The 23,149-nt window shown below is 39.8% G+C and overlaps 1 protein-coding gene across 6 annotated transcripts in view; it reads left to right on the forward strand.

Annotated features, from left to right (window-relative positions):
- The window catches only part of Ntrk3 (neurotrophic receptor tyrosine kinase 3), a 395,823-nt gene extending 374,085 nt beyond the window's left edge, over positions 1–21,738 (forward strand). For all 6 annotated transcript variants that reach the window (XM_047538450.1, XM_047538456.1, XM_047538451.1 and 3 more), the window contains 2 exons: positions 2,036–2,194; positions 5,438–21,738. In XM_047538450.1, the coding sequence (XP_047394406.1) occupies positions 2,036–2,194; positions 5,438–5,623 (345 nt within the window). In that variant the 3' untranslated portion in view covers positions 5,624–21,738. The remainder of the gene's footprint in view (positions 1–2,035; positions 2,195–5,437) is intronic.
- The last annotated feature ends 1,411 nt before the right edge of the window (positions 21,739–23,149 follow it).

The raw sequence follows: 23,149 nt of genomic DNA on the forward strand, positions 1-23,149 counted from the left end.
TATACACAAATGTATATTGTATGTACATATGTGCATATATATTTGTGTATATGCATATATAGGCTGATTATATTTTCCTTTTATTCCCTGTATTTTTTCTTTCCTTTGATTTTTTCATTTTCTGCAAATTTATTTTATCTATGACTTTCCTAAATAATATGAGTCTTGGATATTTTTTAACCTAAATTTTTCTCTCACTTAAGAGGCATTATATCTATTTGTATTTATTATCCATTGTGATAGTTTTCAACGTCTTTTAATTTGTGCTCTAACTATTGATATTCCTCTTTCTGTAGTCTCTTTGATATTGGTTAAAGATTTTTGTTCTAATTTCCTAAAAATGGTTAGGAAGTTATGTGTACATTTCTATTCTCCTAGATGTTGCCTTAAAATTTTAGCAGGCATATTTAGACTGTCATAATCAACCATTGATCAGTATCTGTAGGCTTGTTTCTCTCCTTTCTAAATGATAAAGTCTTTATGAGGCTTTAATTATTTCTGTATATACTCTTTCAGGCACTTATGGTTAAAATTATCTAGAAATTTCATTCAGATAAATGTTAATAGTAGCAGTGGTGGTACTATTAGCATTATTGGTATTATTGTTTACTTTTTCCCCATTTTACAGGAAGCCCTTATTGTTATAGTATTACCTTTTACTACCAAATTAGCAATTGTTATTTAGATTTAAATTGCATTTTTGTAGCTTATTTACTCTGTATTGTTTGTAATGTTCCAACTCATTGTTTATCCTAGATTTTTTTTTTCCAAATACATCCTCAATTCATTTCTCCTTATTTAATGAAAGACTGTGTGGTGAAATTTCTGTCTTTTTTTTGTCTGAAACAAATATCTTCAGTTGTCCTTCAACTAGATATAGACCTATCCTGATTATAAAATCCCAAGTTTAAAACAACTGTTCTGCAAACTGTTATTATCAGTTATCTTCTAAAATACTTCAAGTGGAGAAGACAGACATAACTTCCCTTTATAGAAACAAGATTGCCCATCTCCTACATCATTCTTTAAATGTTCATTATTATTATTCCTCTAATTTATCCACCACAGAAATAGGAACTTCAAGTTAATTGTTTATCAGAACATTTATAAAGATTTTTTATCTCTTTTTTATCAACAGTAAGCACTTTTGCATCAACAATTTCATGTGTCTGTCCAATGTTCTAATTTTTGAATCTGTATTTATTAATGATGCAATTACTTACTGAATTTTAAAACATGCTGTGAATTTTCTTCCACTGCTGCTAATATCTTTGACATGCTGTGGGGTGTGGATCTCCCTACCATTCTTTTCTGGAAAAAATACTCTTGAGTGTTCGCTCTTGTCAGTGGCTCCTTTTGCTCTCAGATCAATAAATCCAGAAATGGCTGATAGTCTTAAACTGTACTAAAGACTGTCTCCTTAATGACCTTTGAGATGTTCCTAAGAACTGTCATGAATTCTTTTCATCCACCTGTTATCTTATTAGTATGTGGTTTTTCCATGCTTTTGGAACTTCCCTTCCCTTGGCTTGAAAACTCAAATTGTGGTGAGAAATTCAGGACTGCCAGACAGGAGCTAGTCATAGTTTTACCTATGAGATGCCCATGAATTACACTGTGCCCTCCCCACATTGGCCAACAGGACTAACTTGATGTCTACAAACACTTACTACTGGGTGGCTTGCTCAAGGACTCTGCTGACTTCCCTCTGGAAGATTTTAAGATTTTTACTATAGCACCAGATTCTGAAACCTTATCTCTCACTTCAGATCACCTTGTGGTCTTTCTTTACACTTAGTACCAAGGAAACTTCCTTTCCTTAAGTGTTATTTCTAACTGCTACTCTAGCTGCCTCCAGTGTTTTAATCTCAGATGTCAGTGTCTCCACTCACCCTCTGATACAAGTTGCATCAAGTTGTGACCATCTTAGAATGTGATGCATGGAGGAGATTGCATCTACACATGAAATGTGCAGACAGATGACTGATTCTGGTCCTCTGGTCACTCTGTGTGCCTCTGTCTTGACCCTTTTTAGGTGGGAGGACACACTATGCTCCCCATCCGCTGGATGCCTCCTGAAAGCATCATGTACCGCAAGTTCACCACAGAGAGCGATGTGTGGAGCTTCGGGGTGATCCTTTGGGAGATCTTCACCTATGGAAAACAGCCATGGTTTCAGCTCTCAAACACAGAGGTAAAAAAGGGGGGCACACATGAATCTTGATTGGGGGAAAGATTGTATCTCAGACTAGGAATTGGCTGTAGTACACAAAACATTAGATGGGATTTAGAGCCAGCAGAATGGATGTAGACATAAGTAAGCAAGAGGGGGAAGCTTACTGGGCTTGGTGGTATATGCCTGTAGTCCCAGCAGCTCAGGAGGCTGAGGCAGAAGGATTACAAGTTCAAAACCAGCCTGGTGAGACCCTGTCTCAAAATGAAAAATAAAAACTGGCTGAGGATGTGGTTCAATGGTTAAGCCCTAGTACCAGAAAAAAAAGCAGAGGGGAGCTTTGTAGTATGAAAAAATTGTAACTCTAGGAAATACAGTATTATGGCCAAAAGGGCATGAAATAATCTGTCTAAATTGAAACATAAGTCATGGTTCTGTTTGTTCTACAGTTAAAAATCACAAATGTTTCACTAAGACAGTAAAACAAAGAACAACTATGAGTTTTTCAATTGTGCCATCTTGTGGAAATACCTACTACTGGGTATGCCAAAAGAATCTGGGTCCCCAAAAGTTTTAGGCACACCAGGTCCAGGGATGTACAAGATAGTGAATTGAGAAAGTCAAATGCATATAATGGAGAGAGTGCTATGTGAATTTCTAGGAATAAAATAAGTCACAACAGTAAGCATAATAATAAACAATATTTTTATAATTTTAATTTACAATAAAAATGCAAGTGAATGAATTTTAATAGTAGGTAACAATTAGCACGAGGCACTTCCCTAAGCACTTCCCTAAGATACAGTAATTTAATAATTTTCACAGAAACACTTTTGAGATTCAGGACTAAGGAAGGGGGATTGTTTGGGGTCCTGGAGTAGACAGCCAGCGTTTTGGAGGTGAGAACCCCAGGAGCAGGGACAGAGCCTGAGCTGGGATCCTAGGACCCTTCTGTTTCCAAAGCCTGTTAGGATGCTTCTCGGTTAAGTGTAGAACAGAGCCATGTTGCCCACAGGGAATTCAGTATAATTCACAGACATGAAGGGGATTGACTCCCAACCCAGCTAACCTATAAAACATTACAATTCTTTTTATGGTCTTCAGTTTTCCGGGAAAAAGTAAACACTCGGACCTTTTGGTATTGAAATCTTATTTATATTCAAGACAGTGTCTTTCTTCTTGAAAGCTATATTCATCTATGCTCTCCTATGTCCTGACCACTTAATTAAGTGAATTTCAAAGACTGAAAAGAAGGCATTTCTCTAAATCTGTAATATCTTACTATTCAGAAGCTCAGTGGGGCCTGACCACATTTCCCAAAGTAGGACAAAACATTGTAATAACCTATTAAAATAAGGTAAGAATATATATATATATCAGAACCCATTCTTTATGGTGCTTAAAAAATTATTGTTTTCCTTGGTGGGGGTGATGGGTGAGAAACACACACATGAAAACATTCAGGTGCTTGTATTCAGCATGCACCTGAACATGTATACCTTCTTTGTAGTTTGGTAGCCAGAGAAAGGAGAGGCTCTGGATGAGGGTATTATTGGTCTTAGCAGAATACTTGTCCCAGGTATCTGAGTGGTTCATAGTAGCTAACAAAATAGGGTGTTTGTGGTGTCTTTTAAGACTACCTGGTGAGGCACTGACCTTGATGTCAGGTTTCCTGCTCCAGTCCTCTCCCACCCTGCACCCACCAGAGCAGCCAGGTAGTTACTGATAATGGAGAGACACTACTGAGTGCTTTGGATGTTAGCATCAGCAACTGCTGTAGAAGTTTGAACTGGATCCTTTTTCATGGAGGTGAAGGTAACAGGAAGTGGAAATGGGGCTTTACTGCCAGTGGGGAATTTAATCAGCTGGAGGCTGATCAGGCTGGTAAAGAATGAGCCTAGTGAGCTGTTGCAGTCTCCAGAGTGAACAGGACCAGGAGGATTCTGACCCAATGATGGCTTGACAGACCTTTCTAGGTCAAAGTGACTTGAGACAAAACCCTGTTAAGCAGCATAGGAAGATAGAAAAGAAAAAAATAAAGCCGTTCTCTAACTTGATTGAATACAGAGTAACAGGGGCAGAGAAGGGAAACAGCATTTGTTCAACTACTGAGTTAGAGATTATTGTATATTTTTATCATCACTACGAATCTTCAAATGTGGAAACTAAAGTTGAAGGTAAGTTACTTGATCAAAGCAACATGGTGGTGGAGTTAGAGAGAAGTTAAAATTAGCTTTCGAACTAGAAGATGAAACTTTGAGAATACACATAATGCATTTTAGTGAAGAAATATCTAAACTGGGAATGTAGCTCAATGGTAGAGCACTTGCCTAGCATATGTGAGCCCCGGGTTTGATCCCTAGCACCACAAGGGAAAACATGTCTTTGAGGAATGGGAAATGAACTGCAAATTATAAACTTAGTTCTAAAGTGACTCGCTGAGGTTGGTTGGACCAGCCATGCATTATTTTTTTCTTCCTGCTCCTCCATATGGCCACCCCCTTAATATGTGGAGCCATACAATCCCTTTACTGGATCTCATTTGTCCAGAATACAACGCTCCTAGGAGGTGGTCAAGGCAGACATTTAATTCCCATCTCACAGATAAGGATGAACACATTCCTTGGGGTGAACTGACTTGCATTGCTACCCCACAGGTAGTGGTGAATCAGTCAGTCCTAGCAGTAAAGACATTAAAAGAGACAAGGTACATAGTTGCATGCAAAGAGACGGGGAAGTTGGGCCTCACTCAGAGGCAAATGTGGGGATACACATACACAGAGGCTCTGACTGAGAGGAGAATTGGTCGAGAAGCTAAAGGAAAGGTAGGCATGCAGGGTCTAGATAATGCAGAGTTCCTTTAAGAGATTTCAAAGTTGTACAGGCTCATAAAAGGGTAAAGGACAGGTCAGAAGTCAAACTCATCAAGTGAGCAGCAAATGAACACAACTCAGTTCAGATGAGATTCAAGGACTATTGAAGAAGAATTAAGTAAAAGGGAGAGTGAACGTGGGAAGTCAATGTCCAGGTGGAATGGTCCAAGAGGTAGAGTAACAGTGGTTTCAGCAGTGGGTTCCACCATCCTGTGCTGATCTTTGCCCCTGCCAGGCTTATACACACACAGATGAAAAAAATCAGCCTAGCCTTCAGCAGGTGCTGGGCTCTGCACTGAAACTGAACTATGAAGTCATTGCCTTTTGCTGGGTAGAAGCCACAGGACCAAGGCTGGGTTTTGAATATAACTTTTTCTCCTCATTCTTTTAGGTCATTGAGTGCATTACCCAAGGTCGTGTCTTGGAGAGGCCCCGAGTGTGCCCCAAAGAGGTGTATGACATCATGCTAGGGTGCTGGCAGAGGGAACCACAGCAGCGGCTGAACATCAAGGAGATCTACAAAATCCTCCATGCTTTGGGGAAGGCCACACCAATCTACCTGGACATTCTCGGCTAGTGGTGGCTAGTGGTCAAGAATTCATACTCTGTTGCCTCCTCTCTCCCTGCCTCACATCTCCCTTTACCACCTCACGATTCCTTTCTTCCATCCTTGACTGAAGCGAACATCTTCATATAAACTCAAGTGCCTGCTACACATACAACACTGAAAAAAGAAAAAAAAAGAAAGAAAAAGAAAGAGGAAAGAAAGAAGAAAGAAAAAAATCTTGTAAGGCAGTTTGGCATATATATATATTTATATATCTAATTATCTATCTATATCTACAGAGAAATAAATACCTTCTCTAATACAGAGAGAAGCTGCTGATACAGAAAACTATTAAGACTTTGACAACTCAGAAAATCTTAAATATTATTAACGCAAATGAAAATTCCCTTGACTTAAGCTGTGGCCGGTACTTCTTCAGCTCTGGCTTTTTGGAGCAGGAGACCTGGACCATGTAGAAAGACAATCTTCGCTTTGGGATGGGAGGAGCCAGGGTGGAATCAATCACTGCTGCACATGCTGTGTTACTCCTGTAGCTCAGTACAGGTGCATGTGCAGACTATACCAACTGTGCTCAGCAAGGAAATGACACTGGAAGACCAGGGCCCTTAGTCGGCCCTGCCCTTTACCTCTATGTCCTTACCCCCTTTCCACCACTTGAGGACAGTTTTCTGACATGTCCATTCTACAAAGTATAGTCCTGATGCTTTTGGGAATCAATGATGATGCCTACGGGTAAACACTAAACACACACCTTCCCTACAAAACCATAGCAAGAGCAGACTACATCCAACTTGGATGTAAAGCATGCTCAAGTTCCTTCCTATATTTGAAAGGGATGTGTCAATCTATCCCCTGAACTTAAAGAACTGAACTTTCTGGACTTAACCATAGAAGGGAAAAAATAGAAAAACAAAACAGCTAAAACCTGAACCCTGAAAAGGCACTGCCACCAGTCTTTCCATCACTGGAAAGACTCCTTGACCCCACATCTGGTTTTCAGGCCCTTGGGCAGTTTTGCAGATTAGGAAACAGGTTCCCTGTGTTGTCTGCTAATGTGGACACAACAGGCTTCAGGGTTCCAATAGCAAGAGACTTAGTTGCCCGTAGGCCATTATTAGGTATGCCCCCTGGGTCCTCTCTGTTTTTCCTCTAGCTTTGCCAGCTCCTAACCCCCACCTCCTAGGCTTTTCACTAAATCCTGGGTGAACCCCACTGCCAGGGAAGGAATCCAGGTTTAGTGAGAGCCTGGGGCAGTGCTGTGTTCCAGGGAGGCCAGGCAGTGGCATGGGCAAGAGCCAGCAGGGAAGAATCCACTTGGCACCTGCACTCAGCCCTTGGCATGCTCCTCACGTTTCCAGCCCCTGGAAGGATTGATGCATCTGCCTTTGAGCTGTTGTGAAAAGGCAAGGACTGAGAAATCGCTTTTGTGGGCTGGGGGTGAGGGGAGGGGCTGAAGCTTCTCTGGGAGATGTCCAATGAGTGGCCAGTGCCACTAGCTTGGCATCTTAATGAGGACTGGGCTCTAACCAGGGAGTGAAAATGAAGCATCTGGACTGGGGCCAGCTCCCTCTGCCCCAGCACCAGGGGAATCACTGCCTTCCAGGATGCTGCCAAGGACTGCACCAGAGCAGATCTCTGGGCCTCCCTGACACATGACAACAAAATGCCCATAGAAGTCAACAGCCTAGCTGCACAGAGCCCTCCTGCTGGGGAGGAGAGAATGTGCCCCTCTGGAGGAATCTGGCTTCTCCACCTTATCCCAAGCACAGAGCTACCTAATGGACTGACCTTTTCCTGACTGAAGCCTCCCAGGAGCCTCTGACTTGTCCTTTTCCTTGCCCACTGAAAGGACTATATGCAACCTGGACACCCTGGTCAGCTGAAGGCAGCTGAAGTGTGGGCATTCTTGGTGGGGACTGAATTATGTGTTTGCGGCTTTGCTTCTTTTTTTAGACCCACAAATGTTTTTATTCAAATAGAAAAGAGCTGTGCTCAGATGGTAGCCACGGTTGGGATTCAGGAATCAGTAAGGCTGCTCAGCTGGACTGGGAAAAGAACTCAGTAAACTGGGAGTTCAGTATAGGTCTTCTTGCTGTGCTGTGTGCCTAGCCCCTGAGGACTTTGGGGAAAAGCTCTTTAAATTGACCATCTCAAAAGAATCTTTCGTTATCCTATAACAATTACTTCTCTTATTGTTCTACTAATTGCTCCACGTGAAGCCCTTGGTCAGTGCTGGGACTGTGAATGATGGATGGAACTGCACAGTCTGGTTTTGATTGGGGTAACTAAGGGAAAGGTGTCTAGGGAGGGAATGACCTGGGATGGGGGTGGCGCTAGGGAAAAGTATCTACTGGGGAGAAGAGATGCTCCAAGGCTCCTCTTGCTGCTCTTTTCCCATATCCTTCCCTGAGCAGACACAGTGTGGCTTTGATCGTTGGGACTGTGTGTTTCTAGAGCCTCAGAGTCACTAACTGGCTGAGAATAAGGGGCAAAGGAAATGGGTTGGCTGGTGGACAATGAGGAGTGTGCTAGCATTTTAACTCAGTGCACTGAGTTGTGGCCAAGTGAAAGAAGCCAATTCCTTGGAGAACAAGGAGCGTGGAAGGATACCCAACTTGTAGGCTCGCCCTTGTCTTAATCCATGGGCTTCCATATTGACACTGGGGTCCTGTGTTTGCTGTGCCCCTCCATAAACATCTACTGATGGGAGAGTACAAGAGAGACTGGTGGAGACCGGGACTTAGGGAAGACATCACTATCTTACTACCCTTCTGTCCTCTCTGTGTAGAGTATACTTTAATGTTAACCTTGACAGGTTAAAAAAAAAAGAGAGAGAAGAAGAAAAAGAAGAAAAATTCAAGATGGAAGGAGACAGAGAATAGGTCTTATGGAAATTGGGCACTCGGGGGTTCTGGGGGTGTGCAGAGTGCATTGTTTCTCCCGTACCGGGGCAGAACCAATAAGACTCAGTTCACTGTGTCTGCAAAGTGAGGAGTACCCTGGCTAATCTGTGGCCTGCTTCTAGCACTGATTTCTTAGATTCTAATAGTGTTGAGTTGATGGGTCAGTTTTTCCTCAGCATTACTCTGGAATCCTGGCCCTTACATGGTGGGGAGGAGTTGCCTCTGAGGACACTCTAAGCCTGAGCTGGGTGGATTTCTAGAAGAGAAGCATCTCCTTTATTGCACCCATATCATAACAAGTGAGAGTCTGAAGTTTTTCTGAGACTACTCTCAACTCTGGGGAAACATTTGGTCTCCTTTCCCATCCTAGCCTTCTACATAATAGAAAATCAATATTGAAGGTTTATTTATTTATTTATTTATTTTTGAAGAACCTAATGTGGTTAAAGGAGTCTTGAAATGATATCCCATCAACCAATGTCGACTCTCTTGTCTACTTCATCCTCCTCCTCTATACCCAAATCTACACTTTAAAAGACCATGCCAGACCAACTCTATCAGCTTAGTTTGAAGCCAGCTTCATTGTAACTCTTGGTGAATGTTCCAGGAAGCCCAAGCTGATCATCCTGCAGTGCCATCTTAATCTGGTCTCCTCCTGAACTGAGTAAAAGTGACTTGTTGTTGGAGGTCCACTTTGGAGCAGCATGCCATGACCAAGGGTCCCCTCAAGAACCAAATACTGCTCTCTAGATCATGGAACTGTGAGTGGACCTTGGGGGGTCACTAAGTCTCCTCAAGTCAATAGACAAAGGACTTGGTGCTTCCTCTGTCAGCTCATCATGCACATGTTATCCCTGAAAAGAAGCTTCCCACTGGAGGTAAAGGGTCCCTAGTCCTTCTGTGTTCAGGTTGAACATTAATGTTCTTCCCTGGTGATACCTACTTTGCGGAATACACTAGTGCAAGTATTTCTGGTGCTAAACACTACAGAAACCAATACCAACAGAAGAGTTCTCAGTCAGTTTCTGGGGCCATGTGAAACTTCACTTAGAAGAGAATAATCAGTCAGTCATGCCAAGAGAGTACAGAATACATCAGAAAGACTTGGCTTTATTCTGAGTTATCCAGGAGACTTTGGCTACATCAGCTGATTTCTCAGATTACCAAATTTCCCATCTGAGACATTTAAGAAATTGAAATAGATATACTTAGGGTCCATTTCAATTTTTTTAAAAAATGTGGTTCTATTTGCTTCTTCTATTTAGAGATTGTCAGAAATAAGAGAGAAAGTGAAAGACAAGAAGGGAGAGGAAGAAGAAAAATCACCAGTAGCGAGAAATTGATTATAGAAGGCAAGTAGAAAAGGTTCAGTGACTCATAGATTTGAGGGATATTGAGAGGAATAGCCACGCATACAAGCCATGACCCAGTGTTTATACTTGGCAAGTGAAACCACCTTGCACCTGATGCACCTCTTTCCACTCCACACTGGCATGCCCAAAATTGGCAGAAACTATTCTAAGATATGAAGACAGTCCTGCTTACCTTTCATGTAACCACTAGCAATCTCAACTCTTTTGTCAAGAACAAAGAGATTTTTATCTTTAAATGCTAATTGTAAAGGATTAAGATACTGGGAAGAGAGTGGGGTTGAAGTTACTGCCTCTTTAACCCAAGTTTTTTTCATTCGGGAATGAACTAATGGCTTCCATGCTCTTCTTTTCTGAACCAAGCAACAGCAGTATGGTCTTCACTCTGAGATCTAGTTATTTTAATGAAAAATCTTGAGATCTGGGGTCTTTCCAGTGCTTTTCTGAGAGTCCGGAGCATGGAAATGTCTATAGATGATTATTGAATAGGCCCATATGCCAGCAATCCAGAAAACTGCCTTCAGATGCCTCTGAGATGCCTATTGTCTGCTTTGGTTAGGAACCAACTGCTAGAATACCCAATGGTATTTGTCTTGGAGCAAAAAATGGCATCATTAGTGTAGGTATTGAGGGCTGTAGTCATTGTGCTTTTGGTTCCTCAAGTTCTGCTGCCTCTTGGATTCCAAATAAATTCTTTCAGCCAATGTGTAATAAGTTTTAAAAGGAAATTCCAAACTTTTGCATCAGTATTAATACATCAAGATAGGCTTAGAAAATGTTGAGATTGCTTGAAAATTACTGGGAGTATCTTCTTAAGGGAAATATAGGCATAAATACATTGTATACTTATATGTATGTATTTGATACCTTCAAAGAAGGCCTTCCTGGAGTCAGAAAACTGATTCCAATTTGGGGTTCTCCATGCACCTGACATTTCTTGGAAATGAGAAATTCAGAATCATTCAGAAAGGTTCTGTTGGGAAGTCTGTCAACTCATAAAGTTTGATCATTTGGGGCTCCCTGCATTACATTATATTGACATCAACATTCTGAGCATCTGAAAATCATTCTTCCTGGTTGTCTGATGATCACCTCACAGGAATCATTTTTATTGCATCTTGACTGGAGGTTGGTATTGACATCACCAGCACTGCAGATGAGAGGACAGAGAGACTGTGAAATGTTGATAATGATCATGGCAATCTCTGAAAGGCATCACTTCCATGTTGGATACAGTGAATATTTGTGTGAGTGTATTGAATGTTAGGACTTGTGCTCTGCACATGGGCTGCTATACCCTAGGGACCTGAATCTTGGCTTCTGTTTGTCTGGTGCATTCTCCCCAAACACAGTTTTTTTTTTTTTGACTGCCTATAAAATAGTTATACTTTGCCACAGTAAATGTCTGTGGCCCAAGTCTCAGTGTGCCAATGTAGACACTTTTCTGTGAGCTCTGTGCAGATAGAGGGCTCCTTCAGAGTTCTTGAAATTCTTTTTTATTCAGTTTTTTAAAATTTGTATTTTACTTTTTAATGTAACTATATTCAATACTTTTTTTGCATTGACCTATAATTTTATTTTATTTTTTATTATTTATATATTTTTTAATTTTTTACAGACTACATTTTGATTCATAGTACACAAGTAATGAGATTCAGATTTCCCTTCCTTTAAGTGAAATACTAAATTCCAAGTTTTAAACAAGGCCTGGTTTAATATTTGCTGTAGGAGATGATGTCTTAAGCTAGCGAGGTAGGCTCTCTCCCTTTCATTAAGAGTCAGAAGAGTAACTTCTCTTAATGTTTCGTAATCACCAAGGAGTCCATTGCTTTGTGTGTGGCACATGATCCAAGTTCATAGCTTGTAAGAGATGCTTTTAGCTGACAAAGATTCCTAATAAAAGACACATCAGGATAATATGGACTAGAAAAGGCAGACTGAATATGTGCTCTGAGGAGCACATAGATCTTGCTTTTTCATTTAGCACTAATAAGAGAATTTGTTTTCCTCTTATTTGAGGTAATCATAAATTGAGCCCTTTCTGCAAAGACAAAGGTAGGTTGACAGCTCAGATAGCTACTGTGTATTCTGACATTCTTTTGGATGCAACATTCCCTATACCCAGTGAGAAATAGGAATTTTCAGACCTAAATCTGGTAATTATTCTTTCATTTAAGAAGAATTCATGGAAGTTACCTTTAAAATACTAGTTTTGTAATATGTTCAATGATAGGACATATTCCCTTTTTTTTCTTGGATATCTGTCCATATTCTATGTCCATTTAACAGTTACCTGATATTTACCAGGTCCCTGGAGACCTACCTCTGGAATGAAAAACTAAACCTGGTTGATTTCTGCTGTCCATAGTAGAGAAATAAATTTCAGTAAAGATTTTCTTTCATTTTTCTTTTTACTTTTTCATTTCTTTAGTTCTTATCCTCCTGCTTCTATGGGACAGACAATCCAGCTTCTCAAACTCTGTAAAAGTCTTTAATACGAGGTGAATCCCAGGACCACAAACAGTTTGGACTTCAAACAGTGAGAAAATTGGCGCCGAATGATTCGGCACACAAAGCAGAAAACTTTCATTTCCTTCAGGCAGGATGGAATTGACTGTTATATTAAGACTTCTGAAGGAGCCCTGCCCTGGAGTAATTTCAGTGCTGTCAGACAATGTTGACATCTAGATTAACCTCTGTGCAGTGAAATTTACTGCAAGACTCATTGAGATGCATATGGCAGGTCTCTGTAAATCCCACCTAGAGCCCTTGGTGGCCCACCCTCAGCAACCCCCGACTCCCTTCCCCACCCACCACTCTCACAGTCCATGAACTTCTAGCCTCCAGGAGAGAGGAGCCACAGCTGGGGTCAACCCTAAGAGAGGGAGCTTTGACCTTTCTCTGACCATGGTGCTGAGCCAGGCTTTGCTGCTTGGTTAGAGTGACAGTGGTTGTCATCATATGAGTTTTCCCCTGAGGGGACTGTAAAACCCCTCCTCCAATGACAAACAGTTTTGCAGCATCTCTTGATGCTGCAAAAAGTGATGAAATGGTTTATAAAGAATTAGTGTGCTGTAGGTCAGTTAGCTCCACTCTGGACCCCCCCATCTTCCAGGGCTTCAAGGTTTGAATGCATCAAGGTCATGACCAAAGCCAGGTGGGGCAAGAGGATGCTGATAGACAAAGACCTTGTCCTTTGGGCAGGCTTTTCCTTTGACCCTTGCAGGAGAGGCAGCCCCATCTCCTCTAACTCCTGGTTGTGACAAAGGATGTAGCTGTCCTCTGAGCACTAACTTGTGTTTTCTCCTTAAGGGATGATGGGCTCCAGAATGAATCAAACCCCTTCTAATTTACTGTGTGATGCCACATTAAGGTGTAACAGCCAGATGAAACTTCAAAGCTGAGATCATGACTTCTCTGAAAACATAGGCCTTTACTTACATCAAAAATTTTGAGAAAAGGCCTTCAGCTTAGCATCAGCACCTTCAGACTCAGTGCAGTTGCTCAACATGATCACAGACAACTTTGAAAATTTACCTCAGGATTTTAGAACAGTTTACCCAAAAGTCTGGAGAACAAATTTCTCTGAAGTTTTGCTTCTTCTGATTCTCTTTCAAATTACTTTTCCTACTTTGCTACTTGTTTTTAATCTGAGTAACAAGATTCTCCTTGAATATTCTTAGATTTTTCCTTAGAAGAATTGGAAATTTCCAGCCAAGGACATTGTGTTCATTGACTGGGAAAATGGATTCGGGACGAAGTAACTTAGGCAGTCTTGACTGTTTAAGAACAATTATCAGAGTTGTGTTTTATTTTAGATTCTCAAACTCACATAGAACAAACTACATTCATCTCTTTAATTTATATTATGATACTTGTTTACATGTATATGCACACATTCATACATACAAATGCTTCAGTGATTCTATTGGTATACAAACCACAATATCCCATGTGTGTTGCTTCTATTGATCTCTGTGTGCATGCATGCGCAAGTAAGTGTGCACCACCTGTGAGGTTTCTTAAGTAACTGCAACTCACCATACCTTTTATGATCAATATACAATATACAGCCTTTCACTTTCTGCACTTTGTATTGTTTACAAAGCTTTTTTTTTTTAGACAAATTCCTGACTTTCTCAAAATCTTCATATTTAAAGGCAGGACTACTGTTATTTATTTATTTTTTTCAGAAACAAAAACTAAACCAAACTGAGCCTTGATTCAGATTTTATTTAATTAATTTTCTGGGGAGGGAAAAGGCAATGAATTTCTGCCTGCATAATAAATATCATGTGCAAATATAAATGTGAATTAGTTTAAGCCACTTGGTGAGCCTGACTTTGGAGTAAAACAGTCAGATAAAAAATTCAAATATTCCAATTGAATTGCAATGTGAAGAGACAGGGTAAGCATGGGGCATAGGAAGACCACAGGGCTAGAAGCAAGCAGGCTAGATTGGGTGTTGCTTGGCTGAGTGGCTGTGCATACTTCATCAGAATTATCTGGAGCACAGTGGGAATGTCCTTAATTGAAAGCGGGCAGCTAGCAGCTAGTTGCAGGCCTATGCTGCTTCTCTGGTTGCAGCAATGGGGCAAACCAATCTTTTTCTTATCCTGTACCAGATTACTTAGCAGTGACGTATATCACATCAAGGTTCCACCTAGAACAAATTTGCATCATCCCAACTCTAAAGAATTAGAGTCATTTTTGTCTCTGATGTTTTCTAAATTCTGAACTCTTTCTGTCCTTCCCTTGCTCCCCACCCAACCCCTTACAGGCCAGGCCCTATCTTTGAAAACCCTAGCAGCTCATCTTCTTCTTCCCTAGAGTGAGCATCAACCAGGCTTGTGATTTAGCCTTGGTTTCTGCAGAAGGAAGCAAGTGTGTTCTCCAAGCCACCTATCAGTCTCTTTCCAGCTCCGTGGACCAAGTGATTAGCTCCTCATTAATGCCTTGTCTTTTGCTTTTGCACAAGACTCTGGGACAGCAAGCTTATTATAATGTCTATATTTTTGAAGTTATTTCATCCTTTTGGCTTGGTTAGGAAAGGCAAGCCTTTCTGCAAGCATTTTTCTTCAAATTTCTCTCTCTTGTTTTCTGGCTGTTGAATATTCTGATAAATGGCAAACCAGGGGTTTCATTTTTTCTAGGTTCCCACAAGTGTGGGTCTATTATATTTCTGTGGATTAAGAGCTCCACATGTCAGCCAAGTGGTTATCTATTTAACGGGGTGAATATAATACTGACAATCTTAATAGGGGGGAATTTTTTTTCAATTAGATGAGATATTTTCTGTGATAGTACCAGAAAGTTTTATACCTTAAGAAGAGAATTGAGCCTAAATTGCTAGGGAACAAAGAGGTAGAGGACAACACCAGAGGAGCTGGGAGATATGACCTTTTGTTCCCCTAATCCTTATGCATCAATTGATGTTTCAATTCTGCCCCTTCAATGTCTCTGGAAAACACAAATCATATTTATTTTTCAAAACATATTCACCATAACTGACCCAACCCTTATTTTTGAAAATTCCATTTTTCCCTTGTAACTCTGGGGAAGTTTAATATTATTTCTTTTTCTTGTCCCTACTAATTTTTTCAATGAAATTTATATTTTTTCCACTTTTGTTTCCTTAGTAAAGACTTGGGGGTCTATTGGAAATGGTGTCTGTGATTACACAACAGATTGAAAGTGGTGGAGTAGGTAATGGGATTAGCAGACAGACATCTTTTAAGTTCCTATTTCTTTCTGAGTGATGGTGAAAATATCCTGTCTCCTCCATGCCTCAGTTTCTTAATCTACAAAAAAGCAGCACTAATAAACTCCTGCCTATCACAGAGGGTTATTATGAGCCCTAGATGAGATCCTGGCTGTTATGGTGCTCTGTGACACCATGTGAGCTGTCCATAGACAGAGCTTGCCCCTCAGGTGGTAAGTGTGGCCCAGTCCTGCTGGGTGTTGAGCTCAGAGCCACTTTTGACATGTGCTGTGCATTGAGGTGCACCCTCCTGAAGTCCCTCCTGGCATCTGGTTTGTAAAGGTTTTGTCATTAGCATTTTCCCCTTTGAATTACTACTGAGCATCTAGTGACGGAAAATGTCTTAAAAAAAAAAAGTTCAAGTAGACAGTAGATATTTTATTCATTTGTCTCTTATTTAAAAGGAACTGTTGGTAGATCTTTATTTTCAAACATTTTGTAGTAAAATTGCACTTCTTCTTCTTGTTAACTCCTTAACACTTGTTTTTGCTTTTTTGAGGTTCTGTAGATTTTGACATAATGCTTTGTAGTATATGATTGTATGAAGCTTCCTCTATAAATTAAATGGTGAGGCTAATCTGGAGTGATAATGACTTTGAGACATTCTAAGACCAGTGGCTCATACATGGGAGAAGGATCTTAAGTGGAAAGAATTGCTCCAGCGAAGACCTAATGCTAGACCACACTTCTAATAGTCTGAGCACAACAAATAGGTGTGAGTAGGATTCTGCAGAAGAACATGTCTGTCTGAAAATAAAACCCTTGGTAACGAATCCTGAGGCTGGATTGCCAAGGTTATAGCAGTGATGTCATTCACAGACCCTAAAAACATCCTAGGTGTTTGTGACTCCACCTACTATTTTAAATACCTTACAACGGTATCTACTTGGCAAGTTAAAATCTTTCAAATGCTATTTACCTTCAAGTAGCCATCAGGTAATGTATCTGAAAAAAATGCTATGCATATCTTTTTCTTTCCTTAAAAAATTTTGACCTCTCAGAGAGAATTCAGAATAAAACTGAGTATCCAAAATCCTGAGACAGTCATAAATGTTTCACTCAAGTTCCTACTCTCTCAGCTTCTTGTTTCTCTTTCTACCTTGGACTCCATGTTTGGTTTTCTTAGATAGGAAAGTAACACTACTGTTCCGAATTTTCCTCTGCAGTTAGTAGTCCAGCAGGCAGAAAGTATTCCAACTTCCTTTGAAATGAGAATCCAAATTGGGTTATGTTTTAAAATTATGTGTGAGATTGGAGAAGGGAAGCCAGTCAGGGTGATGCTTCATAATTCATTCTGATAATCTTGAGGAGATGAGCTTCTTCAGAGCAGTGTGAAGGCCTGCCCTGAACAAACTGTTTCACTGTGTAACTTCCAAGAGACAAGACTGATTAGGTAAGGATCCCAGAGGTATCATTTGAGTAATAGCCCACTGGATATGGAAATTTTGATCTAATATTTTGTAGGAACAATGAGAACCTATTTCAATGTTGTTTTCTCTCCCATCTCTGAAAGTGTAGCCTTTTGTTGGGGGTACTGGGATATTTCCTTTCCAAAGTTAAAGAAGATTGATTATTGTTCACATCTAAAAGCAAAATCTCCCCTAAGCCCACTGGAGCTGAAGGCAACCCCAAATTGACCTGTGTTATTTTTCTGATACCCTACAGCATCAGATACCCTTTTGATTATGTGTATGGACCACAGTGGGTTACCTCAAGGGAATTCTTGAATAAAAATGAAGAGAAAGCAAGTTAGGGCAAGAAAATTCTCACTTTGAATGTGAGAAGAAACAGCAATGCTGTTCTCTTTTCAGGAAAGAATCATGTTCTTTTTCAAGATGATTTCACTTCTTGAGTGGTGTGTGTGTGTGTGTGTGTGTGTGTATGTGAGAGAGAGAGAGAGAGAGAGAGAGAGAGAGAGAGAGAGAGAGAGAGAGAGAGAAAGAGAGAGAGAGAGAAAGAAAGATGGGGGAGAGAGAGGAGTTTGGAAGTAGGAAGTAATTGTTGATGAATTTAGACTTTCTCTTGAGCACAGTAAAACTCTACTCAGTTTCTCTGAAATTATGATTGGAGAGGAATTCAGAGGCCCATGTTTCACTTAAAGGAGAAGTTTTATATAAATATTTCCTTCAGAAACATTTAGTCATAGTGAATCAAATCAATTCTTTATTTGCAATTGGTATCAAAGAAACAAAATCAGTAGGTTGTGTCTGTAGATCCTAATTCTGTATCAGTTTATTGGCTTCCTTTCTAAGGGTACAGTGTTCTTGATTTGTATGATGGAATATGCCAATAAGGTTTAAAGGGGAATGTAGTTTGAGTGAGTTACCCCATCAGAATTTTGGCAGTGCGTTAATTTGGTCCCACAGGAATAGCTTCAGGGCTATTTTTGTTTGAGATGGCACAAAAACTAGACTTTGGGACCATGTTTGGATGCCTGTCACTAAAAATCAGCCTCTTTTGAAAGACTTTTCTGTTCAATAGGCAGTTTCATGCTTTGCCCATCCCAGAGTGTAAATTCTGCAGTGATTCCTGTTTATCTGTCTTCAGCACCAGGGACAGCAAACAACCCCTTAGTTCAATCAAGACCTTCTATCTTGATGGAATTTCCAGGGAAGGACAGATTTTTCCTTTACTTCTTATCCACTGAACCTCAATTTGGAAGACTTTATTCTTAAGTATTTAATCCCAAATATGGAATAACTGTTTCTGTCATGTTCTTGACCTGCTTTCAAACAGAGTTTGGACCAATTTACTCCAGTGTCCTGACTTAGAGTATTGAAAAGACACTTGGCTTGCAGTAGAGGGCACACATTGGGAGATGATTTCCCTGCAAAAAAATAAGTAACCCTTGATTTGTAAATTCCCAAAGAGAGAATTGCTCATTGATGGTTACTTTTTAAAAATATGCATATTTCCCTCATAAGTTCATGTTTGAGTTGGTGTGCATATGGAAGTGTTATTTCATAGTGATTGAGTAGAAGTTAGGAACTTTGAAGACAAAGAAGGACTCAGTGATGTTGTTGTTAGAAATTTTGGAAACTCAGGGAGGGACATTGCTGTGAATATTAGAATCCAGTTTTTAGCCCTGAGTGCTGTTTGGAAGCTGCTTCTGCCTTAAACAATCACAGAAAGACTGGAAATAGGGCCATATGCCTGTCATCAGGACAGAATAGAAAGGGTGCACTGGAAAAAGCAAGGCAGCAGAAGCACATGTTGTCCCTTTGCTTTGTGATTAGCCAGGTTTCATATACCACAATGAAACATAGATGTTATCTCAAGAGACAGCATTGTCTTCTCTTGATCAATCAGCAGTACCCCACTCTGCACTGACTTATTTCAGGATGGGTCCAATGCTTAGAAGTCAAGGGGGTCATTGCAGATTTCATCTTAAATGCTGCCTTATACTTCACATGTTAGATAAACTCCATTTTGGTGGAGGATCTGACTGCTCCACCATACCTTTTCTCTTACTTTCTTTTCTCCATTTGGTGTTGCTCATCATAATTCATAATAACCAGTGGTAGAATGCTATAAGGGATTCCTTCTAATAATAAATGAGGTAGTAGAAGCAGGCCAAAGTTACATCTCAGAGGAGCAAGTTCAATGAAACTGATTTTTTTTTTTAACTTTGGAGTGGGTCTGAGGAGAAGCCCATTTCCCTTGATTCCTTATCTTCTTGAACAAGCTTAATTTGATGTTCATATTTGCCATGTGGAAAAGGGCATGGCATGAGTTTCTCCATATTATTTGTGTGAGGATGTCCCATGGAAAGGGTAAAAAATTCTCTACTGGAATTTTTTGTCTTTTTGAAATAAGGGAGTTATGTTTTATATTTAAATCAAGAACAAACCTATTTGAGAAAGGATATGTATAGAAAGAACCAACAGTTATAAGAAAGCTTCATAAAAGAGAATTTTTCCATAGAATAGATAGGAAGGATTTGAAAACTCATGTTGACTGGAACAAATGAACTGCTAGGTAGTGCAAAGGTGGTCTGAAACTGGAGATGGAGAGCAGGCACATTTAGAAATACAGGTGATGCCATTAGAAGCCTCAGGAGGGAACATGCCAGAGAATGAAATCCTACAAAGGTTCTCAGTACTTTTTCTGGAAAATTCCTAAAAATTTCAAGGGCACTTCTAGCCCTCTGCCTCTTCAGAGGTGAGCTCAGTGCTACTTCTGGGTTCTTAAGGCAAAAGCCCTACAAACACCAAAGTCTTGTATTTTCCACTCTTGGCCAGCACTGACTGTCCTGAGTGGGATTTTTTCCCTTCCCTAAGTGAAAGGGACTTGTTTTCAGGAGAAGTGTCCTTTAAACATCCAGCTAAAACTGGAAGTAATTTTTTGCATGAATGGCTTTTTACAGCTAGGTCTAAAGCAGAACAAAACTTGTATTAAACTAAGTGCTACTTTACATATCTTATTTCAAGGGAAATGAAGGATTTATTGCCGTGTAAATGATATACACTGATTTGTTTCCTACTGGACATTACATGTCCCTTTATCTCTAGGCTGATGTTGTGCAGCAAACTTTCAATATCTGGAAAATCAGCTGGTACCTACTTCAGTGCATTAGTAAGATATTATGTTCTCAGAGAGGAATTTTGCAAATGAAGTTTGGGTGCTGTTGTAACTGATTTCCATGCCCTGTCCCTAAGCTTTCTGTACTAAATATCTGTAAAGTGATTATATCTTGTCTGATCCTATGTGTCTGTGTGTATTTCCCAATGTTTGTGTAAATATATTGGCAATCTGAAGAGTTGGTTAGATTATGGCAACTGCTGAACAACAACGTGTGTGGCATATGGGACACATGTGATATGTGCACACGCCTGTTCCTGGGCCAAGCTAATCAAATCCATCTTGGCTTGGGGAAAGTTTAACAATGGCTATAGTATTGCCAAGTCATCATTTATTGGTGAAGACCGGGACAGAAGGAGAGTTGAGGTGTGTTCGACTAAACCTTGTGTCATTTATTTTAATCTCAACTGACTATTCTTCAGTTCTCTTTTATAATACATATCTTCCTTCATGATGCTTATGTGTTTTATTTCCCCCTAGGCCATTGGAAAGTGCTTATTATGTTTGTTTCCCATCATTTTGATCTCGAAGTTGTTAGTATACATAACTACTTTTTTAGTAAAATTGGTTTAACTTATAGTACTTCTTCCTTGAAGTACCACTTCTTCCATTCCTTTCCTTTATGACAAATGAATCAATTGGTTGTGCTAACTTTGCAACCTGGCAAGTTTTGGAGAATTAAACTAGTTAAAATGATGACTATATTTGCCTTTGGAAATTAGGTTCATGGCCTAAGTAAAACTTGTATGGGAAGGTGTCCTTTATGCCAAAAAAAAAAAAAAAAAAGGTAACTTGGTAAGATGGCCCCAGGGTAGAGGGGATGTGCTCTCAGTTGATATTAAAAAATGTGTTTGAAAAGGCAAGTGCCCACCCTTTCTATATTTCCCCTCCCACCCTTCCTTCCTCCTCAACCTCAAAAGAAAACAGAAAATTATTTTTTTAAACTGTATTAATAATTTATGTTTAATACAAAAGGATGATTTAATGGTATCACCAAAGGTCATTTTTTCCATTGTGCATGTCCTTTACTCTCAGCCCCATAGCCTCACACCATTCTTCACCCTCACACTTTCATCCCAAGGCAAACATGTGTCTTCATCTGAATCTATGGGTGTTGGAGTTAAATGTGGGGGCAGAGATTTAACACCTTGACACTAATGAAAATCAACCATTCTCCACTTTCAAATGGTCTATTACTACAAGATGGCAAACTCTTTTCTTGGTTTTTGTTTAAAAACATTTTATACATATATATGTATATATGTGTGTGTATGTATGGACATATGTATGTATATGCACATGTACATGTATATATGTATATATCCATCTCCAATATAAATATATCATATGTGAGAGTTGTAAATACTCCTTCGTCACATGTCTGTCTTCCTCATAGTATCATATCTTCAATGTTATGTTAACAACTCCATTTATTGATTGATGAAATTGTGTGTAAACCTGTATCCTCTGACATAGTTTATGTAGGGTCTCTTCTCAAATAAAGTATAAAACAACAATGCCCTTGGTTTATTTGGATTCATTTTATGGTAGGAAAGTATTAAATTTAAAGGTAGGTTGAAATTTGGGTAAGTCTAAATGTGTGCAGAGATAATGAACACATGGAATACTGCTTTGCTGAGTGTACAAGTGGCTTGCTTGATTTTTGAGACAACCCCTGGGTTGAATATTGGATGGTGATGAGTGTTTCATGAAGTACGTACAGGTATTTATGATTTGAGATTATGATGATGTCCCATTATTTCATATATGTTGTATTCAACCTCCCAGTTATAGTCATTTAAGTAAGTTCTCAAGCTGGGGTAAAATATGTTCTACTGGAAATCCTTTCACTCCAAAGATTGTATGATTCTTTAGCATAATTACTGTAAAACTCCTTACCTGTCCTTTCTCATTTCAAATATCTCTTCATTTTTCATACATGCCTTTATTCTTTGCTTCATTCATATGTTACTTGTGTATTTCAAGACTTATTTTCACTAATTTCTTTCAAAAATATTGCTGGGTTGTAGGGGAAAGGGTGTAGAGTTTGAGGAAGGGAAGTACAGGAAGCATTTCTACTCATAGGAGTTCAATGGAGATGTGGAAAGTTGCAAGGCAGAGTTTCTCCATTTCGCCATACTATTCATATTCACTGGCACTATTCACATTTTGGATGAGATCATTCTTGTGTGTGAATGTAGGGGGGCTGTCTTGTGCATCATATGATATTTTGATAAGCACAATTTTATTAGATGCACTAGCAAATCCCCTCCAGTGTGTGATGATTCAAAATGTCTCCTAACTTTGCCAAATGCTCCCTGGAGTGGAACTGGGAAAACACCCCAGTTGAAAAGAACTGATTAAACTTTGAAATCTTAATACACAACATCACACAGTATTAAAAGATAAATTAAACTCAGGAAATTTAGGAGTTCTATTATTCTTCAGCTCTTTCTAGACCAGTTTCTTGACTGTACCTCATGATAAACTTGCTGCTTTTTTTTTGGTACCTGGGATTAAACCCAAGGGCTCTTAACCATCAAGCCACATCCCCAGCCCTATTTTTAAATATATAATTTTATTAAAGACAGGGTCTCACTGATTTATGCATGGCCATGCTAAGTTGCTGAGGCTGGGTTTGAACTCTCAATCCTCCTGCCTCTGTCTCCCAAGTTGCTGGAATTACAGGCATGTGCTACTGTGTCCAGTTTTTACTGCTTTTCTTCAAGCACACCTCCCTTCAAAGATCTTTGCTGAATCTGGACTCTGTGGTGCATACCAGTAATCCCAGTAACTCTAGTACCTGAGGCAGGAGGATCCCATGTTTGAGGCCAGCCTCGGCAGCTCATGAGACCTTGTCTCAAGAAACAAAAGAGTTGGAGATGTAGCACAGTGGTAAATCACCCCTAGGTTCAATCCC

Source organism: Sciurus carolinensis, chromosome 2 (assembly GCF_902686445.1).
Source record: "Sciurus carolinensis chromosome 2, mSciCar1.2, whole genome shotgun sequence".
In the NCBI taxonomy this organism is placed as follows: domain Eukaryota; kingdom Metazoa; phylum Chordata; class Mammalia; order Rodentia; family Sciuridae; genus Sciurus; species Sciurus carolinensis.